The sequence below is a fragment of the Hyposmocoma kahamanoa genome, unplaced genomic scaffold, assembly GCF_003589595.1.
Source record: "Hyposmocoma kahamanoa isolate Upper Pololo Valley unplaced genomic scaffold, ASM358959v1 119, whole genome shotgun sequence".
Taxonomy (NCBI): Eukaryota; Metazoa; Arthropoda; class Insecta; order Lepidoptera; family Cosmopterigidae; genus Hyposmocoma; species Hyposmocoma kahamanoa.
Genome location: NW_020653409.1, coordinates 518,943 through 541,872, shown reverse-complemented (window position 1 = coordinate 541,872; position 22,930 = coordinate 518,943). Strand labels below are relative to the sequence as shown.

At 35.1% G+C, this 22,930-nt stretch overlaps 1 protein-coding gene and 1 long non-coding RNA gene across 2 annotated transcripts; both read left to right on the top strand.

Moving 5' to 3' along the window:
* Positions 1-924: 924 nt before the first annotated feature.
* LOC113240079 lies at positions 925-20,233 on the top strand. The gene is made up of 3 exons (XR_003311233.1): positions 925-934; positions 11,874-11,878; positions 19,519-20,233. It is a non-coding gene; the product is annotated as an uncharacterized LOC113240079 (long non-coding RNA).
* On the top strand, positions 5,858-18,542 carry LOC113240078. Its single transcript, XM_026477288.1, has 11 exons — positions 5,858-6,090; positions 13,350-13,481; positions 13,636-13,975; positions 14,073-14,292; positions 14,481-14,658; positions 14,737-14,864; positions 15,114-15,296; positions 15,377-15,704; positions 15,780-15,911; positions 15,985-17,742; positions 18,063-18,542. The coding sequence occupies exons 3-11, from the start codon at positions 13,694-13,696 to the stop codon at positions 18,217-18,219; spliced, it is 3,366 nt and encodes a 1,121-aa protein (XP_026333073.1). The 5' UTR covers positions 5,858-6,090; positions 13,350-13,481; positions 13,636-13,693; the 3' UTR covers positions 18,220-18,542.
* Positions 20,234-22,930: the final 2,697 nt, after the last annotated feature.

The following is a 22,930-nucleotide window of genomic DNA, read 5'->3' as shown; positions in this document are numbered from 1 at the left end:
TGCCTGAATCAAATTACGCCTCGTTTATAGCAATCGTCTCACGCATTTAAACTTACAGATAGTGGAATAAACCTACATTCATTCATAAAAACACAGTCACTCATAAAAACAATAACATTACCTTTAATCAACTAAAATACATAACGTAATGCAGTAGCAATAAACCTGCATGTCCAGTGGAAGGCCGCAAGTTCACGGGCTACGCGTGCGCCGGTAGAAAGTGAATTGCACGGGCGCGAGCAATCGCGTAACGTGGCCTAGACGGTGTTACGACGAGAAAGTTACACCTTACTTTTATTGTGGTCGATTATATTATACATGGATGAACACGATCCATGCTACATATACTACATACATACTCATTGAACACAACACTTTTTAGTTCTTTTTTATCAAACAATAAGTTCGCATTCGACCTCCGTCTCACCTGATGGAAAGTGACGATGAGGCATTGGCCTCAGGATGGAGCATGCACACCTAAGTAATGCCTATTCACTCTCGCCTTGAAAAGGTCCAAGTTATGCCATTCGGGGAACAAGTCTGCAGGCAGGGAATTCGACTCCATAGCCGCTTCGCCATATAAATGTGGAAGCGAAGCGCTCCGTGCTAATCCTTGGAGTATCCACAAAACGGATCCCAGCATATAGATGATAGAAAGGGAAAGGAGGAATTTAAATCGTGTAATTCCCTCTCCCTCACACTCTCCGTAATATATCCTGTAGAATACCGATAAGCAAGTAACTTTATGTTAAAAAAACCTGCTCAAGGGTCAATTGTCGGACATAGGCTGCTACAAACTCATAGAAATAAAATTACGGCGAAAATTCAAAACACCTTACCGCCACCTATCGCCACCTATTCTCGTTAAAAGAATCTGTCTAATTTGTTGAAGTTTTGATATTAATATTTCTTTTCATATCCCCATGTACTCTTCGTAGCCTTCCTGAATACATACACTTTTACTTTGATTTATTACGACTACCATAATTTTTACTTACGTTTACACTTATTATACTCAAATCCGCACATTCACTTACATACTGAATAGGCTACTTTAGATGCACTATTCACATTTTATTACACTTATTATTTTAATGACGAATTTGCCTCCGTTGTTGTTGTGTTTCATTACAAATAACTTCTAGATTTAGTACCTCTTGTTGGTTCTGATTGAAAACCAGCGCCTTAGGGAACTTAGGCATATGCTGAGTCAGCGCCATTTCACTGCTACGACAAAAATGTTTTATTTTTCCTGTTGTATTCAATCTATATTTGTGTCATTACTAATGAATAAAGTGTTTTGAGTTATTCCAAAACTCGTACAGTAATTTACAGGTGTATACACATTATTCATTAACAAATCATTAACACTTAAGAAACTTGCTTTTACGTGAATTTAAATTATCGTCAGAGACATATTTCATTCATTGGAAATTATTATACAGTGTGCCAAGGTAATAAAATGATTACATATTATAATAGGTAATCATCAAAATGGCCGCCGTCACACGCGCGTTCTGCCACACGAAACTCTAATGCTATTACCTCCCTGATAATTGTTGGAAGTTGTAAAACGAAAGGAAACTGTGCGTAGTACTGTAGGTACTGTACGTCTCAGCGTTAAAATTATTATTGTTCATTGATTTCTGATCGCGAATAAAACCACTTCATATCCCACGATCAGTGGCAGTAGATACTTCCCAAAAGTCAAAGAGTTATATTCCGTAGGTAAAATAAGTTTTCAATTTTCAAATAAACTTAAATGCTATGGAAAACACTTTGAATCAAATTTGTGTGGAATCTAGACCCATGTCATCTTTCCGTACATCATTAAGTTTTAAATTTAGGAAATAATGACTTTTTAATATATCGCACTGCTGTTACAATAGTGTTGTAACTGAAAATATGTGAAATTCAAGATTATAATGTTCCTGAACGTAAAATTTTATTCTCTTCGCGTCAATAAAACTGTCGTTAGAATATTGTAAGATACAATTAAAATATAACATCTACTTAACTCAAAATAAGACAAACTTTTCGTGAGTAGTTTTGGACAAAACAAAGTCAAAGTCAAAGATTATTTATTCCATAGGTAAAATAAATTTACACTTGAAAACGTCACATTTAAGCTACTGCTCGTTCACTACGCTGACCTCCCTGAGAAGAACGAGCAAGAAACTCTAGGGATTGCTCTTTTCAAAAAAATAAATCCTATGGAATACACTTTGAATCAAATTTGTGTGGATTCTGGAGCCATGTCATCTTTCCATACATCTTTATCTAACACGTAGTCTTCAATTTTGTAATATGATTTTTCGATCAAAATATTACACAAACAGTCCTTACTTATTTACAAAAATACTAAATTATTTTTTCCTTTTTATTTGTAAATATATTTGGCAAGTAGGAAATTATTTAGATGTCTGTAATAAACTTTAACGTATGCATACATTTTAATAACCTTTCACGTGGGCGTCGTATTTCTGAGTGACGACGAGTATTTTGTATTTCATCGATTCTAAAAATATTCACTTTTTGAATTAACACTCTATTGTATTAACAGGGCGATATGCTCCGGAATGTTATTGTAAAAATGTACACAGTTCGCCATAAAATAATCGTTTATCTTAGTTAATGAAATCGTGGTACCATGAGTTTGGACTTAGTTCTAAGGTTAATTCATTTATTGGAAATTATTACAGTGAACCAAGGTAATAAAATGATTATACGTGTATTATAATAAGTAATCATCAAAATGCCCGCCGTCACTTGCGCGTACTGACACACGATAATATTATGGATATCTTCTTTCTTTCTATCTCTGAACGAACTAATTCACAAGAACAGCTATTAATTTGAATGCATATACAAAAAAACTGGACCAAACATGAGGTAGCTGCCAGGTAGGCGTTTAACAGCTACCTCGTCATCATTGCCAGCATTTTGTACATGCCCAGAAAACCGCACCGTTGGTGTATTAAAGCGACATATGCAAAATGACAAGTTTACAAGAGAGAAGTGCTATTCTGCGAAAGAAATTATTTGATAGTCTTTTATGTCTAAATGGGGGAGTTATACAATTTCACATATCGACTCATCCGAAGAACAAAGTCCGATGTGATTATTAGCAAAAAGAGAATAAATACGTTACGATAATAATTTCGTTATTCAAACTAAGACCTATGTAAAGGTGTTTTGCGAATTTATATATCTTATTTTTATTTTCGTTATATATTTAATTTCGTTTCGGAAATATAAAATCGAACAACGATCGATCTGACACCCACAGCGAAGAAGAACTAACGAAATGTACTATGTCCTGAAAACAAGTAGTCTTGCACATAGATCTTTGTTCTACGGATGAGTCGATATATAGAATTTGCGTCACGTAGTTCGTATTTTACAACTTGCATGTGATAAAAGCTCTTTTGGTAGGTACGAGTTATATTATTCCTCTACGGCTTTTCTTAAATAAATGACAATACTGTAAGATCATTGTTAAATGTTCATTGTCTTTATACTAATTTGTTAAAGAAATTCGCTTTGCGCAATTCGTCGCTTTTTGTCATTTGAAGAATTTTTTTCCGTCATGGTTAACCAGTTATGTATATTCATTTATGAAGTGTTACTTCTGAAGAGCGTCAACTTTCGATAACCCCTCGTGCCCGTTAACCTCCACAAGCGAAAGCGAAACTTGTGATTGGCGTATCTTAAAACGATCCGTATCATATAGGTCGAAAAGATCGCAAACAGACTACAGCCAATCCTAAAAATGTTAAAATTTAAATTATTAACGAACTTCTGTGAACGTGACAGTTAAAAGTTCTTTATATATGTCAGCGTAATACGTAAAAGGGGAGACGTTGAGGGAAACTCCTTGATCACTAATTGTGTCAGAAATTATTTGGGAATTGGTCTTTACGTTCTTCATTATAAATTCGTTAAGCCTCGCGGTGAATGATAACGTCAAAATAGTTAAATTTAGAGAAAATGGGTTTGTAAGTGCAATCTCACAACTGGCGTTCATCAAAATTCTTCCCCGCCGAAAAACTGACACTTAGTGTCGTATTTCAGAACTCTACTCAATACTCAAGTCAGGACTTGAGTATTGCAGTGAGCACTGAAAATCATACTCAAGCCCTTGCCATTAGGGTCGTAGTTCCAGTGTTTGAAACCATACTCAAGTCTGCTCAAATCCTGACTTGAGCATCTGAAAATCATACTCAAGTCCTTACCATTAGGGTCGTATTTTCAGAGCTTGAAATCATACTAATCAAGTACTGTAACTACGTCCCTAATGGCAAGGACTTGAGTATGATTTCTAGAGCTTTAAATTATACTCAAGTCCTATATATTTTTTTACGATACCCAGTGACAAGTCGAACACGTCCTGCGCCTGGTGTTAAGCGACACATCTGTCTATAGCAGTTGCAGTGCCACTCAGAGCTTTAAATCGCAATGATCTGAGGAATATTGCCACTGCGCCCGTCACCCTGAGACATACAGATTGATAAGTCTCATGTAGGTACCTGTAATTTCACCAGCACTGTTACCCTTCAAAACCGGAACACAGTAATGCCCACATTACTGTTTGGCGGCAGAAATAGGTAAGCTGTAGTACTTCCCTCTCAGACGAACTCTTTCACAAGGAGTTCTATTACTACCAAAATTTTGCGCGTATAAACGTAACTTACAATAATTTTAAATTTTAATCTGAGTAGATAAAGTAAGTACTTACTTAAGGTGACAGTGACAGTCAATAGGAAAAATAAAATTATTTGAACTAAATCGGCTTCACACTCCACCAAACAAGAGCCAACATTGCCGTTTGTTTATTTTTTTTTGTTGAGTCTAGAAAATGCCATTTTTTTCCGTTGTTTGAAAATACAAAAAAAATGTGAAAAATTGTTTGTTTGGCAATCGAGGTAGAGCGGAACGCGCGCACGTGTTGGCATTTCAATCATTTTAGTTATTTATCACTTTTGAAATAATTTATTTAATTTTAAATTTTAACTGCGTAAAAACCTAACACAATATTCGTTGAATAGCAGAACCCTCTAAAATTACTAAGCAGCAACGCCGATATCCAATAAGGACACCTCCAATAAGTAAATAGAACAATTAGGAACCTATTAACAATAAAGTGTAATGCTTCAATTTAAAAGATAAACCATAACGGCTAGGCAACACAACTAAATTCATATAAGCATCATAGAACAAGATAATTTGAGTATATACATAGCATAATCGATAGTTGCACGTTATTCATTTCCAGTGCTAGGTGCATTGGAAATGAATGCTGACACACGACGTCTATAATGGCTATAACAAAAGCTGTTTTTTTCCCGCAGAGCAGTTTTTTTTAATAAATAGAAAATAACTAAAAATATTTAAGACTCAAAAATGAAAACAGTCACTAATCTTGTGTAGTCTGGCTTTATATATTTTAGGCGCTTTCGCGCCATTTTTAAAAAAACTTTAAAATGTCACTTGTACCCTGATTTATCAAAGCGAGACATTGATAAATATTTTGTGGACAGCGGGACACGAAGCTTAAAAGCGGGATGTATGGTCACGGTACGTATACACAGGTGGTCTATTCACCGCATCGTGTGGGCGTTCGTGCCTACATACAATAAAAAAAATTCAAATTAAGAGCTGATTCTAAATTTATAACAAGACAATAAATAAAGTAACTTATTGCCTATTGATCAATGACAACAGTAAACAGCCAGAACTAAACAATCAATTTAACAGTTTGTCAACATCATCGTAAGGCTGCGCGCAGAGGTGGCAGTATTTCAACGCGCGCACGTCCCCCGCGCACCCAGTTCTGCGCAGCTATCATGGCTAACCGACGCGCATGCGCTCAACCGCGCGCGAAACTCAAAGTATTCTAGTCATTCCAAATTTAAAACTTTACTTCTTAATTATTTATATTTCTTCTCAAGACTGAAATTTTTCCATACCTCTCCAGCCAGTTATGAAGCTTTGACAGTGACAATAATGAGGCTCTGACAGTGACAGTGACAAGATGACAGTGACGTGACTGTGACTGACTTGACACGGGATTGACTTTGGAAGCGGAAGGTTTGTATGATTTTGTACAATGTTACTTTACCCACAAGAGTGTGTGGTTGCTTTAACACTCCATATTCGTATTTATTTAATAACTGTTAATAATATTTTTTAAATAATCTACAGGTAATTGTTTCGCTTCTTTGCACGTCGCATCTTGTGCATTTTTTTATAATCAAATTAATTCTATAATAATGATTTTATTTTTTATAAAAAGGTACACCAACAGCAAAACATGTAGTAACAATTCACATTTACTTATTTATTTATTGGTACAGACACAGAATACAAATTTATGTTGCTAATACAAATTAATATTGCTAACTTAAATATAGAACAAATCTGCATTCCACTAACAGCTACGCACAGCTTTGTCATATTATTGAACACAGCTAATAATAATAATAACAATTTAACAAATACAATACATTCCGATTGGAGATAACTACAATTAATAAATTATAACTTAAGTAACCAATTCAAATTAACCAAACGAAAGTAACGGTTTAAAAATTACCACTGCGTTGTCTTAAGATTGCAAGATTTTAAAAATGCGGGATAACTTTGAAAATATATGTCTAAGCTCCTGTCATTGTTAATTTCGTTATAGACTCGACACATGCGGAATAGAGGAGCATTGTAAGTAACGTTATTACTACAACACGGCGCATTAAACATTCTTTGTGTACGTTTACTTCCAATCCTCGAAGAGAAGTGGCTCAACAATTCACAGGAGCCCCATTTTGCATGAATTATTTTATACACGGTGACAATATCATTAACGAGACGCGGTGACTGCAGCGTACAGAGACTAAATTGCTTCAACCTATCCTCGTATGTGGGCAACTTACGTCTCATACCAAATTTGGAACTTAAGTACCGGAGAAAACGTCTTTAGACAGCTTCAATTCTATCAATGTGAATATTGTAGAAAGAGGACTACACCACCGAACAATACTCAAATACACTCCTAATCAACGTAAAATATAGTTACAAAACGCTCTCCGGCTTCTTGAACGGCTTTAAAAATAAATGCAAGTGTTTTATTTACTGTGGCAATTACATAATCACATTAATTATGCCGAATAATCATACCAATGAACTCCCTGCATTATGAGTAGGTACACTAACTAAACACCCAGTGTAGAACAAATTTAGAACATTCATTTTCCATATTGGTTCTACCGGAAATCGAACCTGGGACCTCTTCATTCGGCGCCCACAATACAAATCGCGGTCGTCAAACTCTATCAATCGGTTATTTTATGATGTCAAGTGACGGAATAATCAAGTCATGGACACATCTGTCCATAACAATTGCAGTGCCACTCAGGGCATAAAATCGCAAAGATTTGAGTCACTCAGAGACATAACTTGACAAGACCCATGAACCTGTAATTTCACCGGCACCCTTATCCTTCAATACCGAAACATAGTAATGCTCTCTTTACTGCTTGGCGGCAGAAATAGGTAAGATGGCAACACTTCCCTGGACGAACACTTTCACAAGAAACTAAAATATGACTATATTTTGTTATTTAAAAATGGCGATGTTTTTAAATGTAATTGCATTTTTATCACAATTAACAATGTTGTTGGTAACAAATTAACTAATAGCAACATTGACTTACAAATAAATGGACGACGGGTATAATACAAAAACCACGAAAAAAATGACCCAAGTCAACCTATTTAAACATAGTGACATGTAAAGGAATATAAAAAAGCTAAAACGTTGCATTTCAATTGTAATGTCATCGTAGTACTGTCTAATTTTGCTTGCTTCGCTGTCAGAAGAAACAAACGAAGACTGAAGCGTGAATGACGCTCTGTGTACGATTTTAACGCCCTATAAGTTCGGACACTTTTCAGCGCGGACCCGACGTCCATATAATTGTAAGTCAATGAATAGCAATATTAGATAATTGGATACCATCACAGATGGTGCACACATACACACATTAATTTTTGAGTACTTTTGTGACGTGGCCTTTTTTAGGGATATCCTCAATGAGGACCTTCTTCCAAATGGCCATCAAAAATCGGTGGGTAAATCTTAATAAATGTTATTACATAGTCGTTACGTCATTTTTCATATCACGTTATTACGCTGTTCTTTAAGAGTTGATACCAATACGATTAATTTTGCTACTGCTTTCTTACAGAATTTATTTTTTTACGAAGGAAATTGAAGCCATCTGTAAAATGTATATCATATGTATATATGAAATGTATATATTCAGTTGATATAAAAAAAAAACCTGTTTTCACGCCATATACTAATCAGAGCATATCGTCAATTTTACTATATAGTTTTCCACTTCCACTGTTATGCTGAATCAACCAAAGCCATTTGAGGTTGTATCGACCCTTAAATCTAAAATCGATTCTACGGAGTAATTCTCTATAGATAAATATCCTGTTTTAAGCGTCTAATACTTGGGGTAATTTAATTTTATATATAATAGCTTTTATAATATAATAGCTGGTAAAATTACAGGCGCATGAGACTTATCAACCTAAATCTCAGGGTGATTGATGTTCGCAGTGACAGTGCCCTTCGGAACTTTGCGATTTAAAGCTCTGAGCGGCGCTGCAACTGTTATGGACAGGCGTGTCGCTTACCATCAGGCGCATGACTTGTTCGTCCCGTCACTTGATATCGTATGTAAAAAAAGGGTTTCTTGTAAAATTTCGAGGTAAGTTTGTATTTTTATTTTTATCGTGAAAATTTTTAGAAATAGCATGGTAAACAGTGTATGTTTGGTGTATGTACTCAATTTTACTATTTTTTTTTTCTAAGTGATTGATTCCACACTTTCACTGTTGTGCGGTTGTAGCGACTCTTAAAAAAGAATAAAAAGAATTATAACACCCTTCATGTTATAAGGTTATATCTGCAAAATGAAGAAGTTTTCAGGAGAGATGTTTAAAAATTCTACGAATGAAATTGTTTCGGTTATTTCGTATTATTGTTATGAATTTCATGCTTTATTGTACAGAGTATGATTTACCGACCTGTCCTTAACCATCTTTTCAACAATGCCTTTTCTAAATGCGTATGCGCACCGAACGAACGGTAATGTTAACGCAATAATCTCTGAGCGAAAGTGATTTTCGCTTTCTCCGGAGGTCACCGGATGCGGTCAAACATCAACTTTGAACTTATAGAATGTTACTGTATCGAAAACAATGAATAGAGAATTAATTGAAGAAGAATTAAATTCTTTATTGAATTTTTTAAGTTTTTTTAATGTTACAAATGTTCGACCACCATGACTTTAAATAATTTTTGTGAAATTATTCCACTAGTTTGTTACGTATCACAAACTCGAATTTTTTTTCCGAAATAACGTCGAATTTTCATTACACCGAAAACCGAATTATAACGAAACCGTTGTTCTTTCAGGATATGTTGGATGTTTATCGCAAAGACACGATTAGGTTCGGTTAAGTTTAAAAAAAACATTTTCCTCACAAAATTACTTTACAAGTTATGGAAATTCGAGCGAACGTTAATTCTAGAAAATGTCATTTCGAACTACTGATAGGTAACCAGTTTGTTATAATTATTACAAAGATAATACAAAGATCGAACACTAAGAAAAAATTCCTACGATGCGGCTGGATTCGAACCAGTATCGTCCAGCAATGCGTGTCTGGCCCTATACCAATCAAGCCACGAAACAACTAGCGAACCTTACGAATTTTTCTATGTACTTCTTGCAGATCATTATTTTCTTTATTAAAATTTAGTCGGTCTATATACATAATATATGTATATTGTATTCAGTATAAAACACTGTTTTCGGAGAAAAGCAGTATCTTAAATAGAGGCAGACTTGACCTAGCGGACGAATAAGATTCTCTATATTAGTAGGTTTATACGCACAAATAGACTAGTTTTAAGAATTAAATACAGTGGAAATAAACTCATCCATTGTATCAAAAATAAATACAAATAAATAATATCAGACAACATCATACACGTTCCTCTGATTCCAAAGTAGGTAAGTAACTTGAAAAAAAAAGCACTTGTGTCATGGAAAACGACGGTACGACAAACATCCAGACCCGTGATAATTTAGAAAAGTTAAATTTCTACATTGGCAAATATTCTAGAAAACCATCGGTATATGAACCGATATCGATGATTCTTTTTTGTTAGAAAGAGGTTACCTTAGTAGTGGTTCCATACAAATTTGAAAAATCTATTGTAGTGGCAATTTAGGGGATGAATCCGGTTTATTGGATTTCACCCACTTTCCGTTAACCGATTTCAATAAAACTTAGCAAATAGATGTAATTCCACAAACATTTGAGGTCAGTTTTTTAATAAAAAAGTTATAAAAAATTATTAATAATCAATTGTGTTATGTCCTTTATACGTGCACCTTATTAAGAGGGAGCAGAGGAAAATTCCTAATCTTCGATTTGATTTTAGAGGGGTATATCCACTTTAAAGTGAAAACTAAAATATTGTATGAGTAACTACACGATATATTCAAGCATAGACACTAATCAGAAACATAAAACAATAAGTATCCTCGATAGATAAAAATCACGAAATGACCTCTAATTTTCCACATTTTTTCGATTCATCCTCGAAATGCTACAGGTTATTAGGACAAAAATTAGATAATTAATTATATTTATGCATGATCGACAACTGTGACTACGGATTTTTTTTAATCCCTTTAGTTTTAGAGTTATTCCGCTAAAACGAATTTGGTACTTTTAATGCGCAAAATTCAACATCTCCTGTCGCATGTCACGCGAACTTCAGGCATATATTTGTTTCACAAATGTGGGCGGAGCCAACGTCAAAACTTTTTTGGCATGCTCCCTCTTAACGCTCAGCTCACTCTGTAAATGCACAACAAAATTATTAAGGTATATTGCACACTTGGGTTGTGTAAACAAGTTGTTAGAAAGTCGTAAATTGTGTGAAAGGTTGTTAGACATGGTTGATTTCGTTCTTTGCGCTTTGGAAAGGTGGAAAGGTGTTAATCGATTTATAGTTCTTTAATAAGCATGAATTGATTTTGAAGTTGATACGATTTCTCTGAAACAAATGTAGGTAAGATTCTGTATCAAATATCAAATAAGAGTCGCCTAATTTTCATTCAAGGAATTTGCTAATAAGGAATGTATTTACAATCTTTTAATTCTGCTCTCCATGAGCTCTATGCCCCATTTTCGACTCCTCCGATGTCGTTTCCACCCATTTTTCTATGAGGATTGTTAACTTTCGGGCGGAACCGACATCGGAAAGAACCGACACGCTGTAAAGGGAACACGTATCATAGGAATATAGGTAACTTCACTACTTTACAACATATTGCAATTTAGTCCGCGTGTCCCGGCCTAACTCTTAGCCTCATTAGTAGTAGCAATATAATTACTCGCCGAAACTAAACGGTTATTTTTAATTATCTTTAATAAACTCAACGAAATTAATTAGACAATTAATACTTCCAAAAACAATAAATTACTAATTACGATTTCTACTAAATGAATAATAATTTACAGTACCGGCACGCTATGATGGCTGTTTTGACAGATTACAATTGCGAGGTCAAATCTCAATTCATGATCGAAAATAATATAATCAAATGCGAGTCGCATCTATAAGTTTTTACATTAGTGACTAGTATTGCAAAGGGTAGCTGATTAAAAAGTTTGAATGAAAGGAAAATAAAAATGTTTACTTATTATATTGTCAATTCGAAACTGATTTGTTTTGCATTGAGGTTTGACGCGAGTTTACCGGAGGTAGAAGTTGTGCTGGCCAGCGATCGTATTAGGTTTCATTTGAAAAAATTTCGAGTTTCGAAAAACAAATGCCGAGTCGATTGTCGTAAAATTATACATTCCATACATTTTACCGCACGTCTCTATTGACAACAATGTGTAGCAATAAGCTCCTTCAACGTAGTTATGAATTAATACGAAACGTGATGAACGGACGAACGTCAAAACGGCCATCATAGCCGGTACTTTAGTAGCAATAAGACTCTTTATGAAAGAGTTCGTTCGGGGAAGTATCACCTTACCTATTTCTGCCGCTAAACAGTAATGTGAGCTTTACTGCATTTCGGTTTTGAAGGATGCTGCTGTAATTACAGGCACATGAGACTTATGTCTAAGTTAAAGCTCCGAATGGCACTACAACTGCTATGGACAAACGTGTCTTTTAAAACCAGGCGCACGACTACGCAGATGAGTACAATTGTAGTACAATGAATTCATTACTATTTCCTACAGCCGTGGCCGTTTTTATCTTTATAGACAACATTCAAGATGACGTGAAGACTGCAAAAATTAGAGTTCTTTTCATCGAAAGTTACAAGTCAATGAACTCGTGTAATTTTGAAATTACGGCACGAAATTACCGTAGGTATCATTTATAAATCATATCTACAGAATCTACTTTATTTTAATAAGATTACATTGTTCAAAAAAAAAATTGTCCAATATTGGATCAATTTTCGTTTAATAAAACCTGCATCATTAATGCCAATAAACGATGTTTATTTATTTTTACAAGCTGTATGTAATTCGTTGTTTTATGGGTTATGTAAACAATCAATAATCAAAAGGACACATTAAAAAGATAGGTTTCAAAATATTAAGAAATTTTGTCTCTAAAATGGCCACCGTACAGATATAACGATTTCTCGCTTTGAAGAGAAGAAGAACGATTGAAGAAAAATGAAAATGTAAGATTTTACTATAGCTAATTAGAAGACACAGCGGAAGGATGAAAAATTTTACTTTATTGAAAAATAAGTAGCCGTGTAGAATTGTGTTTTATATGTATACAATCTTTAACGTAATATGTAACATTGCTGAATATAGGTACCTACTATTAGAAATGGTTGTGATGAGGTATTACTATAAAATATTACAAGAAAATATAACTTTCTCCCGGAGTTAAATGTGAAACGGACACTTACCTTTATTGGCTGCTTATGTAAATAATTACATATTTTTATCGAAAACAAGTCGAAAGCGTTTCGAAATCGAAAGTCGTTGTGGAAAGACAGCGATAGCTACTTTCCTATGGCTTCTTTAGTAAAAGTTTAGTATGGTCAAATATAAAGCGAAACAATGAATTTGAATGTCAATAATAGGATACCTGTTGATATTCACAAATTAGCATTTATGATGTTTAAAACTATCGTCGTGAATTTTGGAATACGCACATGTTTTGTAATTACTGCGGTTCATTCGAAACTTTTTATTAATATTTAGTTCTGTTGTTCCAGCGGAGACAGTGATGGCCTCGAAGGACGTGCAGAAGAACCACAGTTTCCAACTGCGAGCGCGCTGCGTCAGTCGCCGCTGCTGCAGCATTGCCCTCTGAAGGGACCTCCTAAATGTCCACCAGCTTCTAAGAGGTCAGTTTATACGAGTTCTGAACTTACGACTTCACATTGTGACTGATCATTGAAATATCAGTTATCAATTAAATCAAATCAATTAGCTACTGAAACTATTATTTTCGATTTTCTTCTTTTATGGGACTTCTTAAAGAGAAGCTTGTCTTTTCAGATATCGAACTCACGACGGAACATGCAACAACCTAAGTCGCCCCCGATGGGGCTCCACCATGACCCCAGTCCAACGGTTTCTTTCTCCATCCTATTCTGACGGCATACAAGCTCCACGAAGATCAGTTTTCGGCAACCCACTTCCTTCAGCACGAGAGATCAGCTCGTTAATTCACGAGGATCAAAATGTGGAAAGTCCCGGAATTACTCACTTGCTAATGCAGTGGGGTCAGTTCCTCGACCATGACATAACGTCATCCTCACAGTCGAGAGGTTTCAACGGATCAGTACCAAGATGTTGTAAAGATGGTGGAAGAGATTTTGTCTCTAAAGAATTTATGGTGAGATCGATAGTTTATTTTGTTATTTTTCAGATCAAAATCTTTTTAATAAACGATAAGAAGTTTAATCTTAACGTTGCGTTTTCTTTTCACACAGCATCCAGAATGCATGCCGATAGCGGTTTCGCCAAAAGATCCATTTTACGGTCCCCGAGGTGTTAGATGTCTGGACTTCGTGCGGTCGTCTCCAGCTCCTCGCGATGACTGCGCGTTGGGTTGGAGGGAGCAACTCAATCAGGTCTCTGCCTACATTGATGGATCACCACTTTACGCCAGCTCTGCTCGACAGTCTGATAAACTAAGGTTGTTTAGGAACGGTAAGCTACCTTCCACCTATTATTAATCTTTTTAATTCGATCTTTAATTTAATTTGTTATCCCTCTCTCGGTGGTGATGTAAAACATCCTAAGCAAACCTTCATACTTGAAGAATCCGGAGGAATATATTATAGAATAATAATGGATATTATCGATTTATTGCAACTTATAAATATATTCATTAACAGGGATGCTACAGTACGGCAGAGTGCAACAACGTCGCCCATTGTTACCACCAGATAGCAAAGACGAGCTATGTCGTGGTGGCGCTGTATCTACCGATTGCTTCAAGTCCGGCGACGCCAGGGTCAACGAACATCCAGGACTTGTGGCTGCACATATTGTTTGGCTAAGGCAGCATAACAGGTAAACTTGTCAAGTTTGCGCTTTTCTTTTGACGCTAAGAAAATCGAGTTGGAGTAACAATGTTGTTTTTTCTTCTAGAATGGCTCAAGAATTGGCACATTTGAATCCACATTGGAGTGATGAGAAGATCTATCAGGAGACACGTAAAATCGTGGGAGCCATGATCCAACACATTACTTATAGAGAATTCTTGCCCATTGTATTAGGTTAGCGTCAACATTATAAGTAATAAATTTTGAACAGTCCTGATTAGGAGTCAATGTTCCTACATTCCTAATGGTTTCCTAACCATTTAACCAACGAACGGAAAAATTAAATTGTTTTTTAAGTTTTTACATAGCACCACTATCACGAATGTGAATTACTTTTAAATGCTTAAATATCTCAGTATTAAAAACACTTCAATCCGGACTTCGTTTAACACATAGTAACCAGAACAATTGTGCGTTCCACAGGCCCAGACGTCATGCGTCTCTTTGAACTGGAACCTCAAAGTAAAGGTTACTACAGAGGGTATGATCCCAAAATTAATCCAAGTCCCGCCAGCTCCTTTGGATCAGCCGCATTTCGATTTGGGCATAGTTTGGTTCAGCCGTCTATGGTACGTTTCGACAGATTCCATCGGCCTATCAATAACAGTAAGTATTTTTACTTGAATAATAGTGAATTTTTCCAAGTGAAAAACACAGTTCATATAATAGTTAAATTAAATTTTTAGACGTTTCTCTTCATAATGAACTTACAAATCCATCTAACATATGGAGCATGGGTGCTGTAGACAGACTCCTACTCGGCATGGTCAATCAGCCTATTCAGAAACGCGACGAATTTATCACAGAAGAACTGACAAATCACCTCTTTCAAACGCCTTCGTTCAAATTTGGGATGGATTTGGCAGCAATTAACATTCAGAGAGGACGAGATCATGGTGTACCGCCATACACTACATGGAGAGAACCTTGTGGACTGTCGGAGATCAGAGACTTTGAAGATTTGCACAGGGTTATGCCCGCAAGGACAGTAAGAAAAATGGAAAATTTGTACAGGTACACACATCTGTCGTAATTCTTGTACACATACGAAACAAGTATTCAGTGTATTAATATTTTTGTTTTTTATAGACACATTGATGATATCGATTTGTTCACGGGAGGAATGGCGGAAAGACCTGTGATCGGAGGACTTGTCGGTCCAACATTTGCTTGCGTTATCGCTCAACAATTCTCCAATTTTCGGAAAGGAGATCGATTTTGGTAAAGTTTTTACATTCAAAGTTATTTAACTGACAAACAAAGACAGTATATTATCATTTCCTTTTATTTGCAGGTATGAAAACGGAGGATTCGATTCATCCTTTACACCAGCCCAACTTCAACAAATACGACGAACTTCATTCGCGGAAGTCCTTTGTCATACTCTAGACACTATTGACAGTATTCAACCCTTCGTCTTCCTCTCCCCTGACAACCCTGACAATCAAAGAATATCCTGCCATAACGGACTACTCAACGACTTTGACCTTTCACCCTGGATAGAACTTAATACAGATTTTAATAATAATATTGACAGAGCTGACAATAATCAATTGCCAAGTACTATAAAACCTATAACCAAAAGACCAACACAGAGACCTAAAAGGACGAAACCGACGACTACTACATCAAAACCTAATACAACGACTAAGATAAGTCAAGAATTGACTGACAATATTTTCGATAAATATAAAATTACTCAAAAGCTATCTCCGACACCAAATTCTAATAATAACAATAAACTCAATAGGACAGACGCGACTACAAAAGACGAAGACAATATAAATGTTAACTTAGACAAATTGACTGCCGACAAAGATTCGACTGCAATAAATGCGACAGTACAAAACATTGACGATAAACTAGATTTTAAAAACAAGAGCAAACGATACGAAGACAGCAACAAACCCGACACAAGAAACAATTACAATAATCCCTCTAAACAGTATGGTAATGACTACGACGAAGAGGAAAACGTGCAAAGCGTACAATCTGTGGTAATTAACAACCTATCACATAACTACAACAAGAGACCTTACAACAACTACAACAAAAGACCGGTTATCACAGTGACTGAAAACGTAAACAAATACACGTATCTTATAAATTACGTACCCAGACCAACTGAATCTTATCGACCGACAACCAGAAGAACTTATGACAAAGAAGTAGTTAAAGTGACTTATCAGACCTATGACGACACTTACAGACGACCGAATAAACCTTACTATCACAACAGACATACAGACAATCGATATACAGACAACCGACATACAGACAACAGACATACTGACAATCGACATACAGACAACAAGTACACTGACAATAGATATGATGACTATGACAGTGACTATTATAGGCGCAACATACCCAGTTCTTACACTGACAGTGACGATTTCCATTCCTCCGCTCGATCTAATGACGACTCTGTGACTACGCAAAGACCTAAAGCGACTATTGACAAATCTGACAAAATCGACAACTTGAACCCGACCACTGAGAACCTGTACAAACTGGTGACTTTTGGGTACGTGGGGACTTACAAAGGAGACATGACAATTGACAATAAAGTGAGTAAACCTGACACAACTGACAAAAAAGACGAAGAAAAGACTATTAGCAAGGACTTTTCGACTTATGACTCTAAAATGTTTGAAAATAGTGATAACCAAATGAATACAATGAAACTCTCAACATTTTTCCACTATGAGACTGCGACAAAACCGTATACGAACAAACAGAGACCGACTAGAAGACATGATGATGACATTCCTAACCCAGAAAATCACAATAAATACTACTACATCAAGAACGTTTTACATAAATATGAATCCGCGGCTGGTAATCCTGAACATGTAATCAAAGAGAATTACAACCATCCTGGTGTAGTTATGGAGAATATACAAGAGAGATCATCGATAGATAAATTGGAGCTGTTGGAGGAAGTGGACAAACCTGCTGATACTGCTAGATCAAAGGTTAAAGTCATGAAACCTTCCAATCCAGCAAAAACGCCATCAGTGGCTTTCCAAGTTATACCTAGTGAAAATGCGTGAGTATCTGGAAATTTAAGTTTTGCTTATACAGGACTATACTTACTTACTTATCCAACATTTGTAATTAAATTTAAGTTTTGCTTATACAGGACTATACTTACTTACTTATCCAACATTTGTAATTAAATTGTTTATGACACAAAGAAAAGACATTTTATCATATTTGTATCACAGGAAATGGAAAAAGTATTTTATACCGAAGCGAAGATAAAAGTATTAAGAAATAAAACGATAGTGATAATTTTAATGTAGAAGATATAAATAAGTATGTAGAAGATAGGAATAATGTGTAAATAAAATGTTTTCCTCCTTTCAGACCATCCCAGTGGGCAATATATGAAGAGAAATCCGACTTACCCGACGGTCTACCACATCAAATGCCTATGATAACTACGGATCCTCATGCGCTAAGGGAAATACCGCGACCAATGGTCTTCGGCACCTTAAGGAGACGACGACCAGGAAGATCTTAGAACAATTGAGGAATTTAGGACAATATTAGGTTGCCTGGTTAAGTAGCTCGTTCTGCCAAATGTGATGAACGTCAATGTAGTAAAATGAATTTTTTTTAGGAAAGGACATCCATCACGACTGTCTATTAACTGACTTTTAATGACTGACTATTTATAAGTTAATATGACTTGAGACTAAGACTATGTAATATAACTGCGACTGACCAATACTTAACTTTCTTTATGATTCGAAACTACGCAGACTGGCTGACTGTTTATTCAACTAAAACCTGTAACTTCTATAGAAATTACCGACTGTACTCTTTATAACGAAAATATAGGACCTAATAGAACAGAACACGACTGACTGATGACTTGGACTTCGAATACTTTACCTACATGAATAGACAATACAATACAAAGACTGGAATATGATTTACGTGACTTGAATATTATAGGACTAATAGACCGATACCGACTGGCATCAACAATAGCCTACAATAATTGCTATTTATATAGATAAAATCCTTGACTATACTGACACTGACTTAATGACAATGCTGACGCTTAAATTGACAAAAATAACAGAACATAATAACCAAAATTAATTCTTTTTAGAGACATTTAAATTGAGATATAAACTGGCGAAATTAGAAAAAGGTACAGATCTATGACTGACTGTGGACTGACTACACCTTACACCAACTTAACGACGAACTATGACCAAACGACATTTAGATGACTGACTGACTGTAGTCTAAGGACAGAACTGACGCTTAAGACGACGTAACAACATGACACTTTTAACAAAAAACTTGACTACTTTAATTACTTATTATGACAAAAATCTTAACTTACAAAATGACAAATTAATTGGAATCCGCGAAGATGAATGGCATATTTATATGTCTGACATGACAATAGAAGTTAAATTATGCAAATAGTTAGCAAAACTCCATTTGTTGATAACACTTATCATTTAACAGAAATAAGTGACATAATATATGACTTTAATTTTAAGATTGTATCTCAACGCTGCACAATCTTTTAAACTTTAATTTTTATATGACTTTCTGAACTTTTTCTAACAAAAGTGAAGTGTACCACCGAAGATTTTTTAACATTTTTGGTGTTGATTGTCTTATAATTAAAATAGTAGTAGGTAATTTCTCTGTCCTATTATTATTACCAATATGACCAAGGCTTAAAGTAAAAAATTCCATGTGCTTGAAGAACCAGAGAACTAAATGAAATCTGGAGTATTTAGAACAGCCAGATTCTGATAAAATTTTAAAAATTGTTTAAATACTGATGATGAAGTCTACCTCGCATATACCACAGAATGCTGAAACTGCTATGCGACCACATTTATTATTTTATAATTTCATAGCCATGATTTGTTGTTTGTGTTGTTTGTTGAAGTCTATCAACACCAGACAACAATCGACACCAGCAATTAATTTAATTCAAAAATTCTAAATTACTTTTTATTTACTAATGAAGTAAATAATAGCAGAATTGACTGACATAATGACTTCAAATAAAAATTAAAGAACATTATTTAAGTGAAAATACATTTATTTATTAAGTAACTGGTTTTACACTACAATTTATGGTGACATCAAAGACATTGGTTATGTAATAATTAATTGTAATATTACAATTGTTCTCACTATTTTAAGTTATTACAAGTAGATTACATATGAATAAACAATTTGACATAAATATTGTGTTTGAATTTGCTTAAAAAGCTTTTTACACACATTAGCTTTTGCTTTTATTTCAATAACTAACCATTACAAATCTATACAAATCATTTTGTCCCATTTCTATGCAAGAGTTGAACTTTTATTCAACAGTAAGTAAAGTTAAGGGATAAGGTAATTTTGACAAGAATTAATTTTGTTTATATTACTAAAATAAACAACAATTTTAACTTAAAAGCTTTCTTTTATAAATAATATTTAACGAGATTCAATAGTTTTAAATTAAATCCGTAACTAGGGAAAAATACTCTAATAGGAAATGTATATCCATCGAGCTTCAACAGTCATTCTTCAACCCTAAAACAATAGTCAATTACATTTATTTATTTATTTATTTGGAACACCAACAGATTACACATAAATACAATCATCAATTAAATAATAATATTAAGGCACAGTTCTTATGTGTAAGCCAATTACAGGTATCCACATCTCTCACAAGGTATTTTGATATAATAAAATAGCAAAAATACAAATGAAATTAAAATAATAAAAATTCAAAAAATCATTACTAAACTATACATAATTGAAATAATTAATTGTAAAATCAAATTTAAATTATTGATTGAACTAAATATGATAATGTATTATAAATTAAGATTATTGAAATAAATTAACAATAAAGATAATAAATTCCTAATAATATGTTAACAAGTAGGGGTACGCAACTTACATTTAAATTTGTAAAAAGAGTCATAGAAAATGTCAAGATCACTGGAGTTGCAATTATTAACTGCGTTGTAAGAACGGCACATTCTACACAAGGGTGAGTTTAGGAGTAGATTTGTACGACAAGACGGCACATAAAAAAGTTTTGTTATCCTATGTCTTGGGTAGTTGAATGGAACACAGATTTTTATGCGTTCTTGGATTTGGTCACAACTAATAATTCCATTCACAACCTTGTACAAAAAAAGAAGATCAATAATTTTTCGCCGCTCGTGGAGAGACACAATTTGAAAGAAAGAGAGACGCTGGTCATATGGGCTCCTATGAGATATACCTGACGAAATGTATGCCACATGTCTCGTAAAGGCTCGCTGCAAGCTCTCTATGCGCTGTGAATGCACAGCATATAATGGATTCCAGACAACAGAAGCAAATTCAAGAACACTGCGGCATAAACTATTAAATAGTGCAATTTTGGTATAAGCTTTGAATCCCTTTGTATTTCGCTTTATAAAACCAATCATCCGTGCTGACTTCTTCACCATAGCGTCAATATGTGAGATGAAATCGAGTCGACTGTCCAACACAACACCGAGATCGCGAATCTCTGATACCTCCATTATGACGGTGTTATCAATGTTATAGTGTGACGGGATAGGATTTATTTTCTTAGTGTACTTTATGTGGAAACATTTTTTGCTGTTTAGCACCATTCCATTGCCCACACACCATTCTCTAACTCTATTAAGATCACTTTGGAGCAGCGTGACATCATGTAAATTGTTCACAGTATTATATAATTTTAGGTCATCAGCATATAAAGAAAATTTACTGTGACGGATTTGAGTAACAATATCGTTAATAAAAATTATAAAAAGGACAGGACCCAGATGCGATCCTTGCGGGACTCCAGATTTTGTGTAATAAGTGTAAGAATCACTGCCTGCAATAGAGACACTTTGAGCTCGCGAGCCTAAGTATGTACGGAACCAGTCTAGTAGAGACCCAGTTACACCAGCCGATTCAAGTTTAAGCAATAATAAAGAGTGAGGGACTTTATCAAATGCGCTGCTGAAGTCTGTGTAGATAGTATCCACCTGTCTACCTTTATCAATCTCAGACGTGAGATCCGACAAAAAGTCGGTCAAATTTGTTTCAACCGACAAACCCCGTCTAAAACCATGTTGAGATGGAGTTATTGCTGTTTTAACATGATTCGCGAGTAATGGATAAACCAAAGACTCGAAGATCTTCGAACAACACGATAAAATGGATATAGGGCGGTAATTTTTGATATCCCTTTGATCCCCCTTTTTGTAGACAGGAATAATTCTCGCCTTTTTCCACTCATCGGGAAATTTACCATCTCTCAGAGAACGATTAACAATCTTTGTCAGAGGAGAAGCAAGGACTTCTGCACATTGTTTTAGGAAGTATGGTGGAATGCCGTCTGGACCTGAACCTTTGTTGATATCTAAATTTTTTAACTTTTTAAGTAAGTCTGTATAAGTAAATTGGGGGTGGGGCAATATTTGACGATTGAACGATTGAACTGATTCGGAATTTATGACGTGAGGCGTGTACACTGATGAAAAATTGTCAGCAAACAAGTTAGCTATTTCGGGTCCAGTATTGGCAGTGATCGAATTCAGGCACATAGAACTTGGTAAAGACGAACTACCTCCTCGCTTGTCCTTAATATAGCGCCAGAAGAGCTTAGGATGTTCCCGTATTCCAGTCTCAATTCTGGTCCTATACCTTTTGTAACAATTTTGCAGTAATTTGCCACATTGCTCACGGAGTAGATCGAATTCAAATTTATCCCTTGGATTATTGTATTTGCGGTAACGCTGTCTAATTTTATTCTTTGTAGCTAATAGTTGTATAAGACTTCTTGGAAACCAGAGGGGATATTTACCTTTGCTAGTCCGTTTCTTAGGAACAATTCTATGAATGATCCCCCTAACGACACCGTAAAATACTGAAACCATTTCATTTACATCAGCACAGTTGTCAAATTCAAAACTCCAATTGACCCCAACAAGCTCCGTAACCACAACATTATAATCTGCCTTGTAAAAATTATAAGCTGACCTAGCAGTTTCCTGAAGGTAAGCAGGACAGCGTGAGTGGGAGTCTACAACATCTATAAGCAAATTGGGATGATAGTGATCAAGCTTACTAAGTAGATCCTGTGCTGTACTTACTTTCACATTTGTTAGAGTACTCAGCACAAGATCAAGAATTTTACCATCTCGATTTAAACAATTGTTTAATTGATATAAATTATTACTATT